We start from the raw sequence: 17,004 nt of genomic DNA, 5'->3' as shown, positions 1-17,004 counted from the left end.
TCGTACAAAATAATAATAATAATAATAATAATAATAATATAATATACATTGTTAATCCCCGCCTATTCGCTTGATATTTGAAGCGTTAAGGGGACGCTGGAGTGATTCTGCACTTTCGTACCTTTTGCACTTAAAACTGCCTGTTTCGTGGAAAGATTTGTGTAATACACAAATTAAATGGCACGTGTACAGATGATCGAAAGCAGCTTGCTATTCCGGCTAAGTTAAAGAACAATATGGCATCACTGAAACTAAGTTTGTAAGTCTAATAAAAAATAATAGTGAGCAACACACATACCACATGTACTGTATGTGTTGCTCACTATTATTTCTTATTAGACTTACAAACTTAGTTTCAATGATGCCCATATTGTTCTTTCATTTGGCCGGAATAGCGAGCTGCTTTCGATCTGTACACGTAAGCCATTTAATTTGTGTATTACACAAGTGTTTCCGCGAACTGACACTTTCTAGGTTAGAAAGGTGCAAAAGTGCAGAATCACTCCAGCATCCCCTTAACCAAGAGTCTCGCAACGAATCAGCTGGCACTCCACCCCGTGATAACAATGTCCGCCGATAATTTTGAATGAGATGCCATACGCGAGATAGAACGGCAACAAATCAAAGTGTGTACACACATACGCGTTTAGCGATACTTGAAAAAATATATTTAAGGAATCGTATCGGCCTTGCGCAATGATATCTCATCGGCGATGATAATCGCGGCGCAAGGCCGATACGATTCATATACACGAGATCTCAACAATTCGGCGATACCGATAATCACAGTCATCACGGCACGGAGCACCGCTACGGAAAAGGAACATGTTGCGTACGACGCGGCAGGTCGCGCCAGGTCCGACGTCGCCGAATATTTAATTAAATGATCCGAGACAGCGATGCGCGACGGTACGGGGGGAAAAGGAACATCTCGCGTCTCGAACGGCGGTGGAGCGCGTTGGCGGCCATAAGTCTTCCACGTAGGTCCGTCCGCGAGCGTCGATACAGCGGCACGGCGAAGCTATCGCGCAGCGCCGACAACGCAGCGTATTTACAAACACGGCCATGTAAGGCGAGTCCCCTCGCCTAATTGTATCTATGCGCGCGCGCACGCACGCACGCACACTGTTCGTCGCCGCCGTCCCGGGACTCCCACGCGGGCTTTTTCAATGGGGATTTCGTTCCACTTTCGGGGCAACATCTATCCCGAGTCACAAAGGAGTCGTCCGCGGCGCGACTCGAAGGAAAGAGAAAAGAATCAAGGTCTCGGAGGAGGCCACGGGGGGGATTATCGTTCACGGCGTGAGCGCGGAAACGTCCGTAAAAATTGTCCCCGGGCGCCGCCATCCGGCGCCTCACAGTTCCAGGGGCTCGTACATCGGTGGTAACGGCTCGTCCTCGGAGTCGTAGAAGTACGGCTTCCTGCGGTAGCCGCTGCCGCCGCCGGACTCTCGCACATCCTCGTCCTCGTCGTCCACCACGTCGTCCTCGTCCACCTCCGAGCTCGACAGCTCGTCGAGGTTCTCCTGCAGCCTCTTGACCGCCTCCTTGATGAGACCGCCCTCGCGCAGCAGCTCCTGGAGCACCTCGTACGGGTCGTCGTCCACTCTGCTCCTATCGTTCTTCAGATGGTTGTGATAATGGTGGTGGTGGTGATGGTGGTGGTGGAGATGGTGGTGGTGATGCTGGTGGTGGTGGTGGTGGTGACCGGCTATCATCTGCTGTTGCTGCTGCTGGACGTTGGACCGCAGGCCGCAGACCTCGCAGACGGCCGCCGGGTCCGCCCAGGAGCGCGCCGGTACCCGGTACGGCGATGGCCGGCTGCTCTTGTGGCTGATGCTGGACTTGGCCTTGAGACTGGACAGCCGCAGATTCTCCTTGATCTGCGACACCAGCAGGTCGACGTCGCGCGCGAGAAACGCGTCCGCCTGCGCCGCGCCGTCCGGCATCACGCCGATCAGATACGTCGTCTCCTCCGCGCTCGGCATCCTCGGGGCCTCTCTCTCTCTCTCTCTCTCTCTTTCTCTCGACGCACGGATGTCTCCCCGCGCGCGATACGAGCCACTACTCGTAGTAAACAGACTGTGCAATGGGGACTTGACGGCTCCTCTAAAGGCTTTTGTGTTTTTGTCCTCTCTCCTTCTAATCCCCCGACGTTATCGCCTCTCTCTTTCTTCACGCGTACGATGTTTCCGCCTCTCTCTCTCTCTCTGTTCTTCCTACGGTGTTCACCTGGGTCGATGATCCTTCGACAATACACAGGCGAGCGCAAGAAGCGGGAAGGGAGGGGGGGAAGAGAGAGCCGCACTATCCTTCCAGGAAAACAAAGTTCCCTCTTGAGAAGAAGAAAAAAGCAAGGAGTCTCGGCGGACGAGCACCCGCGAGACCACTTTTCTCACGACGAAACGGCACCCGCGGTCGCTCTCCGATCGAGTCGCCGACACGTCAACAATAATACACGGTGGCGGCGTATATATACGACGGCGTATCCGCGACGCGAGCGGGCGCGTTCGTGCGTAATCGGACGGGACGCGGGTGATTCACTGGACAAATACGCACAGCGACGGCGGCGGCGACGACGGCGACGCAGCGATATCCTGCGGCTTCGCTCGCACGCACGCACGCTTTCTCGACGCGTCGTCGGCGAGACGTAACGCGCCACGACGAGAGTCTCGCGCGCGCGTCCAAGCGCGGCTGGCTGCTGAATGAACGCCCGCGCGAGTACGAGCACGCGCGCGCGCGCGCGCGCGCGTTGCTAATCTACGCGCATAAACAAACGCACACACAGGCAGCTGCGGATATACGTTTACTCGCGGCGCGCGCACACACGTACACACGCACGCGGTTCCTCTTTCTCTCTTTTCCCCACTTGGGCGCTACACTAGCGGCGCATTGTTTTGCTTCCAGGCCGATCGAACGTACACACAGTGCCTGCGCCCGAATCTCTCTCTCTCTCTCTCTCTCTCTCTCTCTCTCTCTCGCTCGCTCGCTCGCTCGCTCTCTGCGACGAGGATCGGTGCGGCGGCAGGTTGCACAACGCGCGCACACGCTCGTTACACGCACCTACTCCGCTCCGATGAGGTAACGCATTGCGGAGAGAAGGGGGGGTGGTGGGATTTTGGCCCGACGCGACGGAAAGGCGATGGTATCTCGCCGCTTTCGAATCGGATAACACACCAGTTCCTCCCGTCTATTTACAATCCCTCCCGTTGTCTCGGTCCTGAGGTAGTGGCGATTCCAGGCACGGCTTCTCGTCGCCGCCGCTCCTCGGCGTAATCCACTTGTCGCCCTCGCGTCGCGTCGCCGACGGCTCCTCCCCCTCCCGGTTCTCGCACACAGTCGCAGATTTAAATGTCGCTCCGACTCGCTCCGACTCTGGAGGTAGTCTCTCGGTGCGCTCCGCTCTCGTCAAGATACTCGCGCCGAGGAGAGCCGTCTCGCCCTGCGCCCGCTCCTTTGTTTACCTGGCGCGACTGGATCGCGCGCGACAACTGCAACCGGCTTCCCCCGAACAGCTTTACGTGGCGCGGAGCAGCGGCCCAGGCCACAGCCAGCGGCGCGCACACACACAGGCCTCAGCGAGCACGGAGAGCGAAGAGCGAGCGGCTGCCCGTTCGTCCGCCAGCCATGAACCTTCTACTCTGTTATTATTGTTTTGGTCGGGCGGCGCATGCGCACCGCCGCGCTGCCTCCCCGCCTGCCCCGCCGCCGCGCCGGTGTCCCCGCCACTCGTCCCCCTCCGCGCTCGCCGGCTCGTGTAAACAAACCGTTAACTCACGGGTCCCCGGCAAATCGATAATACTCCTCGCCTCGCCACTTCCCCGTTCCGTGTTCTCTCTCTCGCGCGCCTCCCTCCCTCTCTTCTCTTCCGCCCGCGCTGCACTGTTTCGGCTCAAGAAAGCGCGCGCGCGCATCGCTGCCGATCGGAAAACGCCTTTGTCGTATCCGCGGGGAATTCACGGCAGATGAGGCGCCCGCGAAAGGCTGCGTTTCATAAACGAGGCGGTCGTTTCTCAAATTCTTTCGTGTCTGTACGCGCGGAGACCTCTTTCTCTCTCTCTCTCGCGCGCGCGCGCGGAAGCGTGGCGATTTTGAACGAAATGTCGCGACGAAGGGGAGGGGAGGAGAGCGGCGGAGGGGCAGCGCGTCGATGAGCGGAACAGGACGGGGGAGGAGTGGAGAGGGGACGTCGATGCGCGCGGATCAAGGTTACACTCGGGCACCTCCTCTACGTCATCCCTAGTTGTGTTCAGTAGCGGCGTTAGGGCGGGGCGCGGTTCCCAGTGAGAAATGATTCGTCGATCGACGTCGAAGCGACGTCGAATCGACATCGACACCGTCGAATTGACGTCGATCGACATCGTCTCGATATCGATCGACGAATCATTTCTCACTGGATTGGGCGATCGCCCAGGACGCCAAATCTGTAGGGGCGCCGCTACCTGGTTTCACCTAGTTTGAGAGTGAGAGAGATTCCCTGAAGTATAAAAACAAAATGGGGTTCATCGTTCGATATTATCACCCTGTCTTTTCCTTCACAAGAATTTCGAGCCCTTGAATTTGAATGGGCGCCACGATAATCTTGCCCAGGGCGCCAATGTTGCTAAAACCGGCACTGGTTGTGTTTATACGCGCGTGCGCCGAGCCCGCACGCACACACACGCTCGTCCTTGGGACGAATCATTCATTATCGCGTCCGACGTAATGCTCCGAGCGTATTACGTCCACGAAAACCCGGCGGCGGTCGGATTTCCTCTGATAACTCGGGAGAATCTAGATTGGAAGGGCCGAGACTAAAGTACAGGGGGGAACGAGTGCCACGCAAAGAAAAGATTGACCAAAAGAGCTAAAAGTTAGCAGCGACAGCTAAAATGTGTCTTTGAAATAGGGACAGCTAATGTTGTTGCTGCCGAACCTCAATTTATTGGCTCTTTGAATTTAGATACTGCAGCAAAAAATATTAGCCGATACATATGGCAATGTCTCAAAAATAATTGTGAATCGCATGTCGGGATCGCGCGCGTAATATATTTCGAAGTAGCTGCTCGTGCTAAAGTGCGCTGATCTTTCCAACTAAAAAGTTGTATCTCGCAGTAATTGAATTTTATCTATAATTAACAACTTTTAGCAATGGCAACAAAACACTTAGCCTTTTCACTAAATTCAAAGCAGCTACTGAAATTTAGCTGTAATTACCAAGTCATTTCTTTGCATGTGGTATTTCGCCGAGTGTATCGCGATACGGTCTGCGTTATTTTGCAATTCGTTTAATTTAACAAGAATATAAAAATACATAAGCATTGAAAAATAGAAATATTTTATAATTACAATACTGGATATCCTTGAAACGGTGACAATTATTTCCATCAAAATCCTTCGGAATAACATTTAGAATACGATCAGCTCATTCATTCAGCACGGTTTCCGTCTCTTCCACCTCGTCATCCAGCTGATGTTCTCGACACTTCTCGTTCCTTCTATATAATTCGTTAATTTGCCTCACTCGGTTTACTTTCTACGGCATCTCCGAAGTGAGACTCATTCGCTCTTTGTTCGGCTTGCTCGTATTTCATCCTTAATGTATCGGGCTCCACCAAGAATCTCTGCCATAAAATGTCCTTCTCGCGTTCCAGATTGACGTCCATCCTCTGCGATACGAGAATTATTAACAAATGTTGTACGACTTTTATGAATTATTAATACATTTGTAGCTATTTGTACCATTCGTTCTTTCAAACGACTTCTCATCTTCGTTATATCTCCCTGCACCTCTTGAACGGTCGCGGATATTTCCTCGAACTTTGTGCTTATTTCATATGAAGCTGGCTTGAGGCTGATCGTCGGTCCGGTTCGCGTCTCGGCCGTGTAATCCTTATCGACTTCGCTTTTCCTAAACCCACAAAAACACTCAAAGATAACATGTCACCAATATACACAAGATTATTAGTAATACTTACAATTCCCGTAATTTGTCTATTTTATCAGTCAGATACGTTTCCAACATTAATTTCTTCTTTTCCGCGTTGTCAGCTATGAGGTCGTCGTATCTCTTCAAAGCGGCAGAGAGCTGCGACTTGTCCGAGTTATCATCGCCGAGCATCATGGACATGAATAATTGATTAAACACATTACAGGTTTTCGGAGATTGCACGTTCACGAGAGTCGCGTATTCGTCCTGTTTTTGCTGCAAGACTTCCTACACATGTTATTTTGTCTCTATGAATGGTGCGAATAATTATTTTTATTACAAGACTCGTGAGAAATACGTTAATTACTAACGCATCTTGTGGAGGAAAGCTCGTATTCCGTGGTAAGGTAATGGCGAGTGTCAGCGATGAATTCAGCAACATCGCGCAGGCAACGAAACTGCATTTCCATTAACATACACAGCAAGTCGACGTGAACATGCCCGTGCTTTCCCACAAGCGAGTGTAAATTCTTGAGCCTTTCGAGGCGCGCTTTCCTCCGCTCGAGACGGGCGAGGGTGTCGTTCTTCAAGATCTTTATTATCTCCATTTCCGCATATTGCGCTGCCACCGATAGCTGCTGATCCCGCAAAAGCTCAACATTCTGCTCCAAACTATCCCTTTGTATAGTCAACGTCTGTATCTCGTCTCTGTTTAGTAAGATATTACATTTTAAATGTTTTTTTCCCTCCATATCTAAACCATAAAATAATGTTAATTACACAGGTCTACAAATTTTCAACAATTTTAAGTTAATGGAATGAAATCAAGTGCACTTTATGTAATATTTAGTCGCTGAATCCGAATCTGGCCTCCGTTTTCTCCCATCACGTCAGAATTTTTAGATATGACCCATTTTTTATCTTAAGCAAAAAAAATGGAAAAATTCAAGTTTGCCCCTATGCATTTTGTTACTGATAGAGTAAAGGGTATTATGACGCATGTTTTCTACTCAGTTTTTCATGCTGATTTCAAGAATGATCGGAAATTTTCAATCACGTTCCGATTTGAAGACATTAGCGGTAAAGCTGGAAATACGGTGTTTTCGGATGTTTTACATTACTTCTTCCTTTTATGAGGAATATTATCTGTTATTGAGGTTGACTAGAGCTTGTCGCTGTTTTTATTTACTTTTCGTTTAGTTTCGCTGACTCACCTTTTCGGTTAACAGTCCGAGCTCGCGAGAAACGGTCTCAATCGAGCGAAAGTCGCGAACCTGTGTTCATCTTACTCACGATCGCGAAAGCAGCACTCGTATCACTTTTCACTTTTTGGCGCTTTTTTGTTAATTACATATACCACTGAAAATAAGTAGTATTTTTCCGTTTTTTGCTTAAGATAAAAAATGGGCCATATCTAAAAATTCTGACGTGATGGGAGAAAACGGAGGCCAGATTCGAATTCAGCGACCAAAATTACATAATGTGCGCTTGGTTTCATTCCATTAACATGACCCTTGTAGACCTGTGTTATTCTAGCGTTAATTTAACTTAACGTAAATGGTATCTATTACTTACTGCAATTTACTACTACCAGGCACTTTCAAAACGCCACCATTGTAGATATCCTGTGCGCATTCCAACATTGCCATGTAAGATTTCTCTTCAGCACCAGCATTAATCTCATCTACCTTAGAACTGGTCAAACTGTACAAGAAATAATGAAAAACAGTTATACCGCTATCTAACTGTCCCCTGAGACAGAGACAAAGCTGCCCACTTTTAGCATCTTACTATAAGTTATAGAATCGACCTTCTGCTCGAGTCTAAGTCAAACGGAAGAAAAACGCCGAGTCAGCCGACTGATAAATACAGAGGCGGGTGGTGACGTAAAAGTTTATATGTCAAACTAGTACGAAAAATCGACCTGACTGTAACGGACAATAGATATTTGTCAACTTATCGGAACATACGTATCTACTTACTTTGTTTCACACAAGGACAATTCGTGTAATTTTTCATCCATCTGCTTATCCCTGCTGTCACTCATCAGAGATACATAATTGGAATCCTCTTCCTGCTTATCCTTCGTAGCGCCAGTTCCGAATTGCTTCTTTATGTGAATACCCAGAGAGCGAACGTAGAGTTCGATCTGCTTCATAAACGAGTCGATGGGCATTTGTGACCATAACACCGCCTTGCCTTGCTGAAGGAAATAAATTCCAATCGGCGAGTCAAAAAAATACTCGTAAAACTAATTACAAGCAAAGATAATCACATTCTTAGCCGCATTGGCGTACACGTTCAGAAGGCACTCGATATCCTTGGAAAATTGACAATTAGCATCATCAAATTCTTTCAGAACAACGCTGCAGTCCTCGTACGTCTTCTCCAGCTCGATCTGCTCTTTATTCAGCATGGCTTCTTCCTCCTCGATGTCGTCGTCCAACTTGTTTTCGACTTCCCTGCAACAGAGCCATCTCTCCAATATCCACTTCTACCAATGTAGTTCAATTTTAATCTCGGTTTAATTTATTTTCTATCTTTTTCCTAGAACTAGAAAAGGATGAAAAGAAAGTTAAACCGAGATTAAAATTAATCCGCATTGATATAGAAATGGACAGAAATGATTTAATTGCTGTACCGATACTCTGGGCCCCAGTTTTTCATTTTCTGTTTAACCAGAAGTCAGCCGATTCTCCATCTTTTTCTATGTTATTATCTACAAAGAGACGGAGAATTGACTAACCTCTGGTTAACAATTAACCAGAAAATGAAAAATTGTACTTGAGAGGATTGGCATGTAGATTCAGCGTTTGAAGAAACTTAAGCGCGAGCGCTGGATTAATCGCTAATTGAAATTCTTCAAATACATATGCTAAGTGACGAAATTATCGAAAAAAGCATTGAAGTAAACCATTTTTGGTTTATGACTTTTTAGCTCCAAGAGAGGAAATTTGATCATAAAGAGTCCTTACTTCAGAACTTTTATACCCTGCTTTAACGACTGCAGATACTCCTCGTCCTTTCTGCAGCTCTCCTTCAACGCTTCATATTCTGCAAACAGATCCTCCTGACACGTATCGTCCAGGCTGACAAGTTTCAACAGGTCCGGGCAATCTTTAGTGGCTTCTTCCAGCGCAGCGTCCAGCGCTTCGCCCTTTAACTGTTCGCCTGCATTTTCCAATGTATTTTTTCTACAGGAAAAAAAGAGAAACCGTCAGAGGTTCAACCTCCCACTGCTCCACCACGTCAACTTACAGCCTACCGCAAACTTCCCAGTAAATGTACTTTGTAGCAGTTATATCTATAATATGTAAATATCCAGATGTTACACCTGTTATGTAAATGTTACATTTGTGTTTACTGGGTTTGGTGAGGGAGGTAATTCTTACAATTCCATCTCCTCTCTGGAGAGAATATTGGCGCTGCTCACGTTCTTGCAGAACCACTCCAGAAAGGGCTGCGTGCTCGGATCGTTGCAGACCTTGCTCAAGATGTCGGATGTCGTCCCCGACGACAGATCTGGACGTAGCTCGCATATCTTGTTGTAAAGTACTTTACCGGTAACGCTCGTCTTTCTGCTCATCTTGTCGCGCTTACTCCTTCTCGCCCTTCCCGGTAGTCTCTTTCTCGCTTCAGTACCAGTAAAAGGTTCTGGATCCCACAGCACGCCGTAAACACTCTAAACAGCCTCGTTTCGCAGCGTGCTATTTCCAGCAGTATTATGCCCTTTCCTGGGTACGATCCTGAAAAGGGCCCAGGCACTTTTAGCCGTTGATACACTGTGATTGGTTCAATTTCAATCTAATCCCAATCCCAATCCGTAGTCTGATACCACATCTGATACGGGCTTTATACTGTGCTGTGGTCAGCTGTGGTGGGCAAACGTCTGCAGCCACTATGCGCAATCTATATATACTATGTCTATGACCTAAGGTAATACTGAAGGAGAGGGACTTCCTCGCCGATTTTGATGAAAATTTACAGGATCGTGTATTTTTGTCTGTAAAACACGAATCCGCAAGTTAAAATTGTCGCTCGGCACTAATAAAAGAGTTATAAATTGTTAATTGTTGTGTGCGTGTGTGTGTGCAAGGCAAAGATTTCCTTTCGAATAGTATTCGAATATAAAGCAGAGAATATATTCTCAGAATATATTCTCTGCGTTATATTCGATAATGTATTGAAATAATGTATTGAACTGTTTGAGTTTTTGGTTAAAGCCGCTCCCGTATAGTGTCGGTTGGTGTTGATAAGACAGGTATCCTAACCCCACAACCCCACAACTGTCAGATTTTAACAATTTATAACTTTCTTATTAGTGCCGAGCGACGATTTTAACTTGCGGATTCGTGTTTTACAGGCAAAAATACACGATCCTGTAAATTTTCATCAAAATCGGTGAGGAAGCCCCTCTCCTTCAGTATTACCTTAAATAATAATTATAAAATAATTTTGCAATCCTTACAGTTTAAAATGGCACCAAACAATAAGAAGGTGAAGAAACGCGTTGACTTAAGCTTGATGCAGAAATTAGAGCTAATCAAGAAATTGGAAGAAGGCGTCTCAGTGACAGATGTTTCTAAAATTTATAACGTAACGAGACATACCGCCCAGAGAATCCATAAATCAAAGACTACATTGCAACAGTTTTTGTCTGCACGCGATATTGATAGCTCTAAATTATATATTTCTACAATAGAGAATAAAAAACATATGACATTTTGGTCAAAGACAAATATAGATAAAGCTCTGTACAAGTGGTATAGTCAACAGAGATCCTGTGGTATTAATGTACAACATCACCAGTTGAAATTGAAGCTTGAGGCACTTATAACACATATGGGACTCAGTTTCAACGATACTCAGCACTGGCTGTGGCGTTTTAAAAAGAGATATGGCATTGCTTCTTCTTTGACCGAGAAACTCTGTAGCAAATCTTCAAAGTCAGAAAAGAAAAATATTAACCAAGAGTAAGTTATACCAGACGAATCTATAGGCTTGTTTTCTGTTCCTACACTAGTGAACTAGTGCAATAAATTGGAGTAAGACAAGCATATTTTTTCTCATTCTAGCTTACTGCACTAGTTCACCAGTGCAGGAACAGAAAACACCCTAAAAGTTGGGAGTTTACCTGCACCCTCAGTTTTATCTCCTATTGCTTCTACACGTCACAACATTTTTAAATTATATGCTTCTAGAATAAAGAATACAAAATACATCAACCAGGGACCAAATCAAAATTTAGACAGAGTTCTATACAAGTGGTATAGTCAACAGAGATCCAGTGGTATTAATGTACAACAGATCCAGTTGAAATCGCAGCTTAAGGCTCTTATAACACATATGGGACTCACTATCAAGAATACTGAGAAATGGCTGACAAGTTTTAGAAAGAGACACCGCATTACTTCTTTTTTGAGCGAGGTAATCTGTAGCGAATCTTCAGATTCAGAAAAGAAAAACATTAACCAAGACCAAGTTACGCCAGATGAATCTATAAAAGTTGAGAATTTGCCTTCCCTGCCATTTTTACCTCCAACTGCTTCTACATATCACAACATTTCGGAACAATTTATAAAAGTTGAGGATTTCCCTTCTTCGTCATCCTCACCGCCAACTATTTCTGCACCTTCCAAAATTTTCGGAGAATCTGTAAAAGTTGAGAATTTCTCTTCAGAATCATGTTCATCTCCAACCGACGTTTATCACAATTACATTTGGGAAGAATATGACATAAAATCTGAAGGTTCCCCTTCACCTTTAGATGATAAATCTTTAGTTGATAAATAAAACTTCGCTAACACTATAATTACAGCAAAATACACCTCTTGGACTACTTTGTTAATCAACAGAATATTTATAATGATATAATTTAATAATTTTATATTGTATAGTTCTATATACCATATTAAAGCTATGTTACATTAAAGGCATTAATAAATAATAAAAACGGCATTTTATATTATATACAAAAAATACATTAAGATGCGTTCCTATATAACCAGTGTAAGCACATGTTGCTTTCAAACATTGCCTTCACCCTCAGTTTCATCTCCGATTGCTTCTACAAGTCACAACATTCCGGAAGTATCTATAAAAGCGGAAGATCTTTCTTCACCCTTATTATCATCTACGAGAGCTTCTGCACATCAGAACATTTCGGAATGGTCTATAAATGTTGAGAATATGCCTTCATCGTCATTTATACCTCCAATTGCTTCTACACAGTCAAAAATTTCCGAAGACTATAAAAGTTGAGAATTCCTCTCCAGAATCATATTCTTCTCAAACCGATGTTTATCATAATTACGTTTGGGAAGAATACGATATAAAATCTGAAGGTTTCCCATCACCTTTAGATGATAAATCTTCAGATGATAATTAAAGATTCGCTAACACTATAATATCAGCAAAAACGCCTCTTGGACCACTTTGTTAATCAACAAAGAATGTTTATAATGATATAATGTGCTTTAAAGGTATATTTAAATTTGTACTTAATGCACGTATTTGTCCGGCATGAAATGTGTGCATTTAATGTATTATATATTGTGGTAGCACATTCCAACATTTTTTTACAACTATGTACATTATAAGAAATAAAATTATCTAAAGAGTATATCATTTTTTCGACATTGTATTTATTATTATTTCAAATGTCGCGCTCCATTAGGCCATACCATAATTCGCGCTTACTGTTCCTAGATAGGCCGTAGGGAAATCGCTCCCTCCAGTTATTCTTTCCTCCATAGTTCCCTCTAATTCTAGAGGAAAATTATGCGTGATCGCCGCCCAGCTCAGCGACGCCATATTTTGTCTATTCCTATTTCATACTGCGTCTATGGCGGTGATAAGAGACACAGACGCTAGTTTGGCTGTTAAGGGGAACCGAGTACTGCGATTTCGTTCAGCGTTGTTGAGCCGTTACGAGCTGCTTCTCGCGGACCATTGCTCTCAGGAGAAACTCGAGTGAGAGAATCGTTCACTCGGAAATCCGTCACGATGGTAATTATCCAATTAATAAAGCGTTCAGTCGGTCGTCGCTCGGACAAGATCGCCGGCCTCGTGTCGGATTTGTAGCGATACAAGCGTCGTTTATGTGCCGCCGTTTCGTCGAGTTTTGAGCATCGGCTATAATTACGCTTCACGTTTTCTTAAAATATTCGACACCGATCTGCGTAGCGTGCGCACTAAATTTTCCGCCGTGGGTTAGGTAGGCGCGGGCGGCGGGGGGGGGGGGAGCTTTTCTGCTTTTCTGAAAAGAAATACCCAAAACCCGGTCTACAATAAATTAGTCGTCAGACAAAAGTCTGAATTATATGTTGTTCGCCCAGAAAGAAAAAGGATCGCCATATAATTTCGACTTCTAACGACTAGCAGCTTATTGCAGACCGTGCTTTAGGGATTATTTCATTAAGGGCCGAGTATTCGGACCGGGCGATTAGAAATTACTCCGAGGCAAACGGCAGCCGCCTGTGCGATTTGTGCCAGTTCAATATCCGTGCGGATCAGAAAATTAATGAAAGGTTCCTCTTGGAAATTGCTTTATTCCTCCACACGGGTTTGTGCGTGAAGCTCGGGTGATTCTTGCGAAGCTTCACGTTTTGTAAATATTCGACGGCAATTTGCGTTAGCGCGTGTACTAGGTTCGCCGCCGAGGGGGACCTTTCTTCTCCGGCAATTGTCGAGCAAAAAGACGTGGCTAAAACATGGTCTACGGTGAGTTGTTAGTCGTTAGAAGTCGGAACTATATGTCGGTCCTTTTTCTTCCACCCAGAAAGGAAAAGGATCAACATATAGTTCCGACTTCTGACTGACGACCAACGACTCATTGTAGACCAGGCTTTAGTCGTACATAGTTGTATAATATACTTATCTTTTATGCATGTTCTCTTTTGGTTCTGTTTGCGTCAACCGATTGTTAGCCTTCTATTTTTCCTTCGGTGCGACAAATAGCTTCCTGTTGTATTACAGGCGATCGCTGCCAAACGAGAGGAGTTTCGCAAGTATCTGGAGAGGTGTGGCGTCATAGATGCCCTCACAAAGATACTGGTCTCGCTTTACGAGGAGACCGAAAAGCCAGCTGATCCTGTGGAGTATCCTTTCCTGATTAAAAAAACTAAACTTATTGAACATTTTTCTTGATATTGCAGCTGTCGATCTAAACTTCAAGGGAGAGATACTTTAGATTTTTCGGGCTCGACCATGAATCTTTGCTTCTAGCGTGAAAAGCGAATAAGTTCATTGACAAATTCAGCATTTGTCAATGACATTTTTCATTAGTTCACGCTCGAAGAAAAGATTCATGATCGAACTCTTGGTCTCTGCCTGTCCTTGTTTCATAATGTTAGTGAGCAAGAAATGACATGCTGAGAATTCTTGTATTACATTTTCAAGTGAATGGAACTTCAGGTCGCTCTATGACTTATAAACTTGTCCAAACACTATCTGTTATACGAAGCCTAGTTAAGCAAGTTACGAGGGTGCAAGCTGAGCAGGTGCACAAATAGGATTTGTATTCCTTTTTGCTTTATTAACTATCGAGGGAAAAGAATAGTTTTCTGATAAATTTAGCAAGTGGTGCTAAAGCGACCTGAAATTCATCCAGATATCTTTTCATTTGAAAATGTAACGCAAGAATTCTCAGCACGTCATTCTCGCTTCTGACATTATTAAACGAGGACACCTGCAGCAGGGAACCTTAAGCTGTTTTCAATCAAGTCGTCGACTCGAGGTAGCTTCTACGTCCTCCTGAAAAATGATTGCTCTCGTAATTTTATACTATTAGCAAGTACGTTAGTTTCCTTATCTAGTATCACAGCTTTATACGTAGGAATCTTGGCGGTATCGTGACCGATACTTCGGACATTGACAGCGTGAAGAAAGAATTGGAGGAATCCAAAGCCACGATTGCCGAATTAAAGTCAAAACTAGCCAAGTATGAACAGCAGGGCGAAGCAATAGCGGATTAACCATGGCGGAGAACATCTTTGATCAGAGTTCATGCTAGTCTGTTTTTTTTTCTTTGACACTGACTTTCTCAAAGTCAGTCTGACTATGTGCCTTATTACTATAATAAATGACGTTAAAAAATGTTAGAGTATAAGATAAATCACTCAACTTTTGTGCAAACACATTCCATCATAATTACGTGTTCGTTCATTCGTGTATTTCTTTTTATTTAAGAAATAATGGCAATTTAGCTGTTAGTTTTCATTTAAGGTCTTCCGTAAGGACAAATTTAACATGTAAGATATCTGACATATGTACTTCATGTCAAGCGTCGTTTGTACAAAATGGATCTCAAAGATTCAAATAAATATTTCTTTTACGTTTATTAAATTACATGTATCCTTAAGTGTAATATCGTTTATTGCCTTCGTTTTAACGAGATTTTCTTTAGGGATCTGTAGAATATAGATGCAAGATCATATTTATGACAGATGGCAGGTGAAAAATGTTAATTCTCAGCAATTAATTACAAAAATTTATAGACGTCTAGATGTAACTTGAGATATACAAGAGTATCGACGTGTCGCAAGACTTGATAATTAAATAAGTTCTTGAGTCTTTTATTCCAGGAATTTCAACGGTGCTGCGTATTGACGAACCTTATTCTTCATATAGTAGATGCTCTGAAATACACAATGACATTACGAGGAGAAAAGCAATTTGACTTGTTAACATGTAAAAGAAAGAAACAGTCGTTCGAATTGAATAGAAAACGTTTCTATTCGCAGGAAAATTACCTCCTGGCTTTAGGCAAATCCGAGACAGAGTAAGATTGACGATTTCACGTGGCTTTCGCCGCTTGCCTGCGCTTTACTTCCCAATTGTAGATACGCGCCATGTTCACCTCCATGGTGGTGTACTGATCGCGAACAAAGTCTAAATCGTGCTCTACGTATCCTAAATTCTTCTTGGCCGCCTCGATATTTTTCGTCAGCACTTCCTGCGCGTCGTTCAAGGTATATTCTAGCATGACATTAGCGCCCAGCCATAGACACACCTTGTCGGTGGGTGGTATCACGGCTTTCGCGTAAACCTGTTCCGATAATAGGAATTGCGTTTCTAAGCTACTCTTCTCGACCTGCAGTTTCTCGATCATCTCCAGGGATCTCTCCAGATCTGGTATCTGCGACTTTAAGCGTCTTCGTTTGTTCACTAGGTTAAACTCCATAAACTTGTACTTCCCGTGGCTCTCGTCGAGCTTCCTGAGTACCTTGTCCACCGTTTCGTTCTCTGGCTTCGCCATGAAAGCCTCGACGTCATCCTGAAATCAACGCGGCGCACAGGTGCGAGATCGTAGGCTCAGTTCGGTGAATGTTACTTGGTAAAAAAAAAAGGACATTTAATTTTAACTATTAAGGACAATCGCGAAAACGTTTCTGTGCAATACGCTCATTCAGTCGTACGAGGCTCGAATCAACTGAAAGGCAAAGTAAATAAAAATTAGAATAGCAAATTCATAACGAGATGAAACGGTACAGCGTGATTTTTTTTCGGTGACCATATAAGGTCCGGTTGATCGATTGAAATTTTGATCGGTCGATGCACACGCGAGACCTTTAAGTGGCGATAAAAATCAAACGAGAGGCTTGCTTCTCAGCGTCTTTGTAATGTCGCGGATCTTCTATTCGCGCGGAGAAAACGATTAATGAAGATTTGTTGCGGAACGAGCGGGGCGAGGCGGTTTTCGTGAGCGACAACTCGGACGTCGGGGACGATGTTACGATGAGGAGGTCGAATCAAACAGTAATAAATCGCACTCACCACAAAGTCGGCCTCCGGTATGCCGGCGTAGGATTTCCTATCTTTACCCAGCTCGATTTCCACTTTATTGTCACCGTCTTCCATCTTGGACTCCCTGTAAACGCCGCAAGGTTCCGCAAAGCACACTCCGACACACTCCTGTATTTGCTGCACCACTAACCACGCTAAAAGCTCATGCACAATGCTCGGGCGATAACGATAGCGATGACGACAGCGTTAGTCACGAGCACAGTGGAGTGGGTATAGATGCGCGGACTCGGCGCGGTTGATTGGCGCTGAGCGCGCACGTTCGTTAGAGTACCTCTAGTGAGAGCACAGTA

The 17,004-nt window shown here is 44.8% G+C and overlaps 5 protein-coding genes across 8 annotated transcripts; 2 read left to right on the top strand and 3 right to left on the bottom strand.

The window, feature by feature from the left end:
• Window positions 1-540: 540 nt before the first annotated feature.
• Window positions 541-2,528, bottom strand: LOC105563030 (GSK-3-binding protein-like). Its single transcript, XM_012014282.1, has 2 exons — window positions 773-2,528; window positions 541-688 (listed from the first exon to the last, which is right to left on the bottom strand). Exon 1 carries the CDS (start codon window positions 1,986-1,988, stop codon window positions 1,356-1,358), a length of 633 nt encoding a protein of 210 aa, XP_011869672.1. The 5' UTR covers window positions 1,989-2,528; the 3' UTR covers window positions 541-688; window positions 773-1,355.
• Window positions 2,529-5,247: 2,719 nt separating this feature from the next.
• LOC105563029 (HAUS augmin-like complex subunit 3) lies at window positions 5,248-9,665 on the bottom strand. The gene is made up of 9 exons (XM_012014281.1): window positions 9,301-9,665; window positions 8,884-9,102; window positions 8,184-8,370; window positions 7,891-8,111; window positions 7,484-7,612; window positions 6,280-6,616; window positions 5,958-6,196; window positions 5,722-5,890; window positions 5,248-5,648 (listed from the first exon to the last, which is right to left on the bottom strand). Exons 1-9 carry the CDS (start codon window positions 9,492-9,494, stop codon window positions 5,490-5,492), a joined length of 1,854 nt encoding a protein of 617 aa, XP_011869671.1. The 5' UTR covers window positions 9,495-9,665; the 3' UTR covers window positions 5,248-5,489.
• Window positions 9,666-9,762: 97 nt separating this feature from the next.
• Window positions 9,763-11,878, top strand: LOC105563028. 4 transcript variants are annotated; one of them, XM_012014278.1, is made up of 4 exons: window positions 9,856-10,169; window positions 10,272-10,309; window positions 10,379-10,881; window positions 11,110-11,878. In XM_012014278.1, exons 3-4 carry the CDS (start codon window positions 10,385-10,387, stop codon window positions 11,699-11,701), a joined length of 1,089 nt encoding a protein of 362 aa, XP_011869668.1. In that variant the 5' UTR covers window positions 9,856-10,169; window positions 10,272-10,309; window positions 10,379-10,384; the 3' UTR covers window positions 11,702-11,878. The 4 variants fall into 4 exon arrangements, with proteins under 4 accessions (XP_011869670.1, XP_011869668.1, XP_011869669.1 ...); XM_012014279.1 differs by having other exon boundaries at window positions 10,231-10,309; XM_012014280.1 differs by lacking the exons at window positions 9,856-10,169; window positions 10,272-10,309 and adding an exon at window positions 9,763-9,844.
• Window positions 11,879-12,713: 835 nt separating this feature from the next.
• LOC105563024 (C-Myc-binding protein-like) lies at window positions 12,714-15,253 on the top strand. Its single transcript, XM_012014274.1, has 3 exons — window positions 12,714-12,916; window positions 13,886-14,007; window positions 14,733-15,253. Exons 1-3 carry the CDS (start codon window positions 12,914-12,916, stop codon window positions 14,881-14,883), a joined length of 276 nt encoding a protein of 91 aa, XP_011869664.1. The 5' UTR covers window positions 12,714-12,913; the 3' UTR covers window positions 14,884-15,253.
• A 132-nt stretch (window positions 15,254-15,385) lies between these two features.
• Window positions 15,386-16,934, bottom strand: LOC105563025 (prefoldin subunit 3). Its single transcript, XM_012014275.1, has 3 exons — window positions 16,685-16,934; window positions 15,661-16,184; window positions 15,386-15,546 (listed from the first exon to the last, which is right to left on the bottom strand). Exons 1-2 carry the CDS (start codon window positions 16,766-16,768, stop codon window positions 15,705-15,707), a joined length of 564 nt encoding a protein of 187 aa, XP_011869665.1. The 5' UTR covers window positions 16,769-16,934; the 3' UTR covers window positions 15,386-15,546; window positions 15,661-15,704.
• Window positions 16,935-17,004: the final 70 nt, after the last annotated feature.

This window comes from Vollenhovia emeryi, unplaced genomic scaffold (assembly GCF_000949405.1).
Source record: "Vollenhovia emeryi isolate VEMERY1.0 unplaced genomic scaffold, V.emery_V1.0 DF939181.1, whole genome shotgun sequence".
In the NCBI taxonomy this organism is placed as follows: Eukaryota; Metazoa; Arthropoda; class Insecta; order Hymenoptera; family Formicidae; genus Vollenhovia; species Vollenhovia emeryi.
This window is presented reverse-complemented; position numbering and strand designations above follow the sequence as displayed.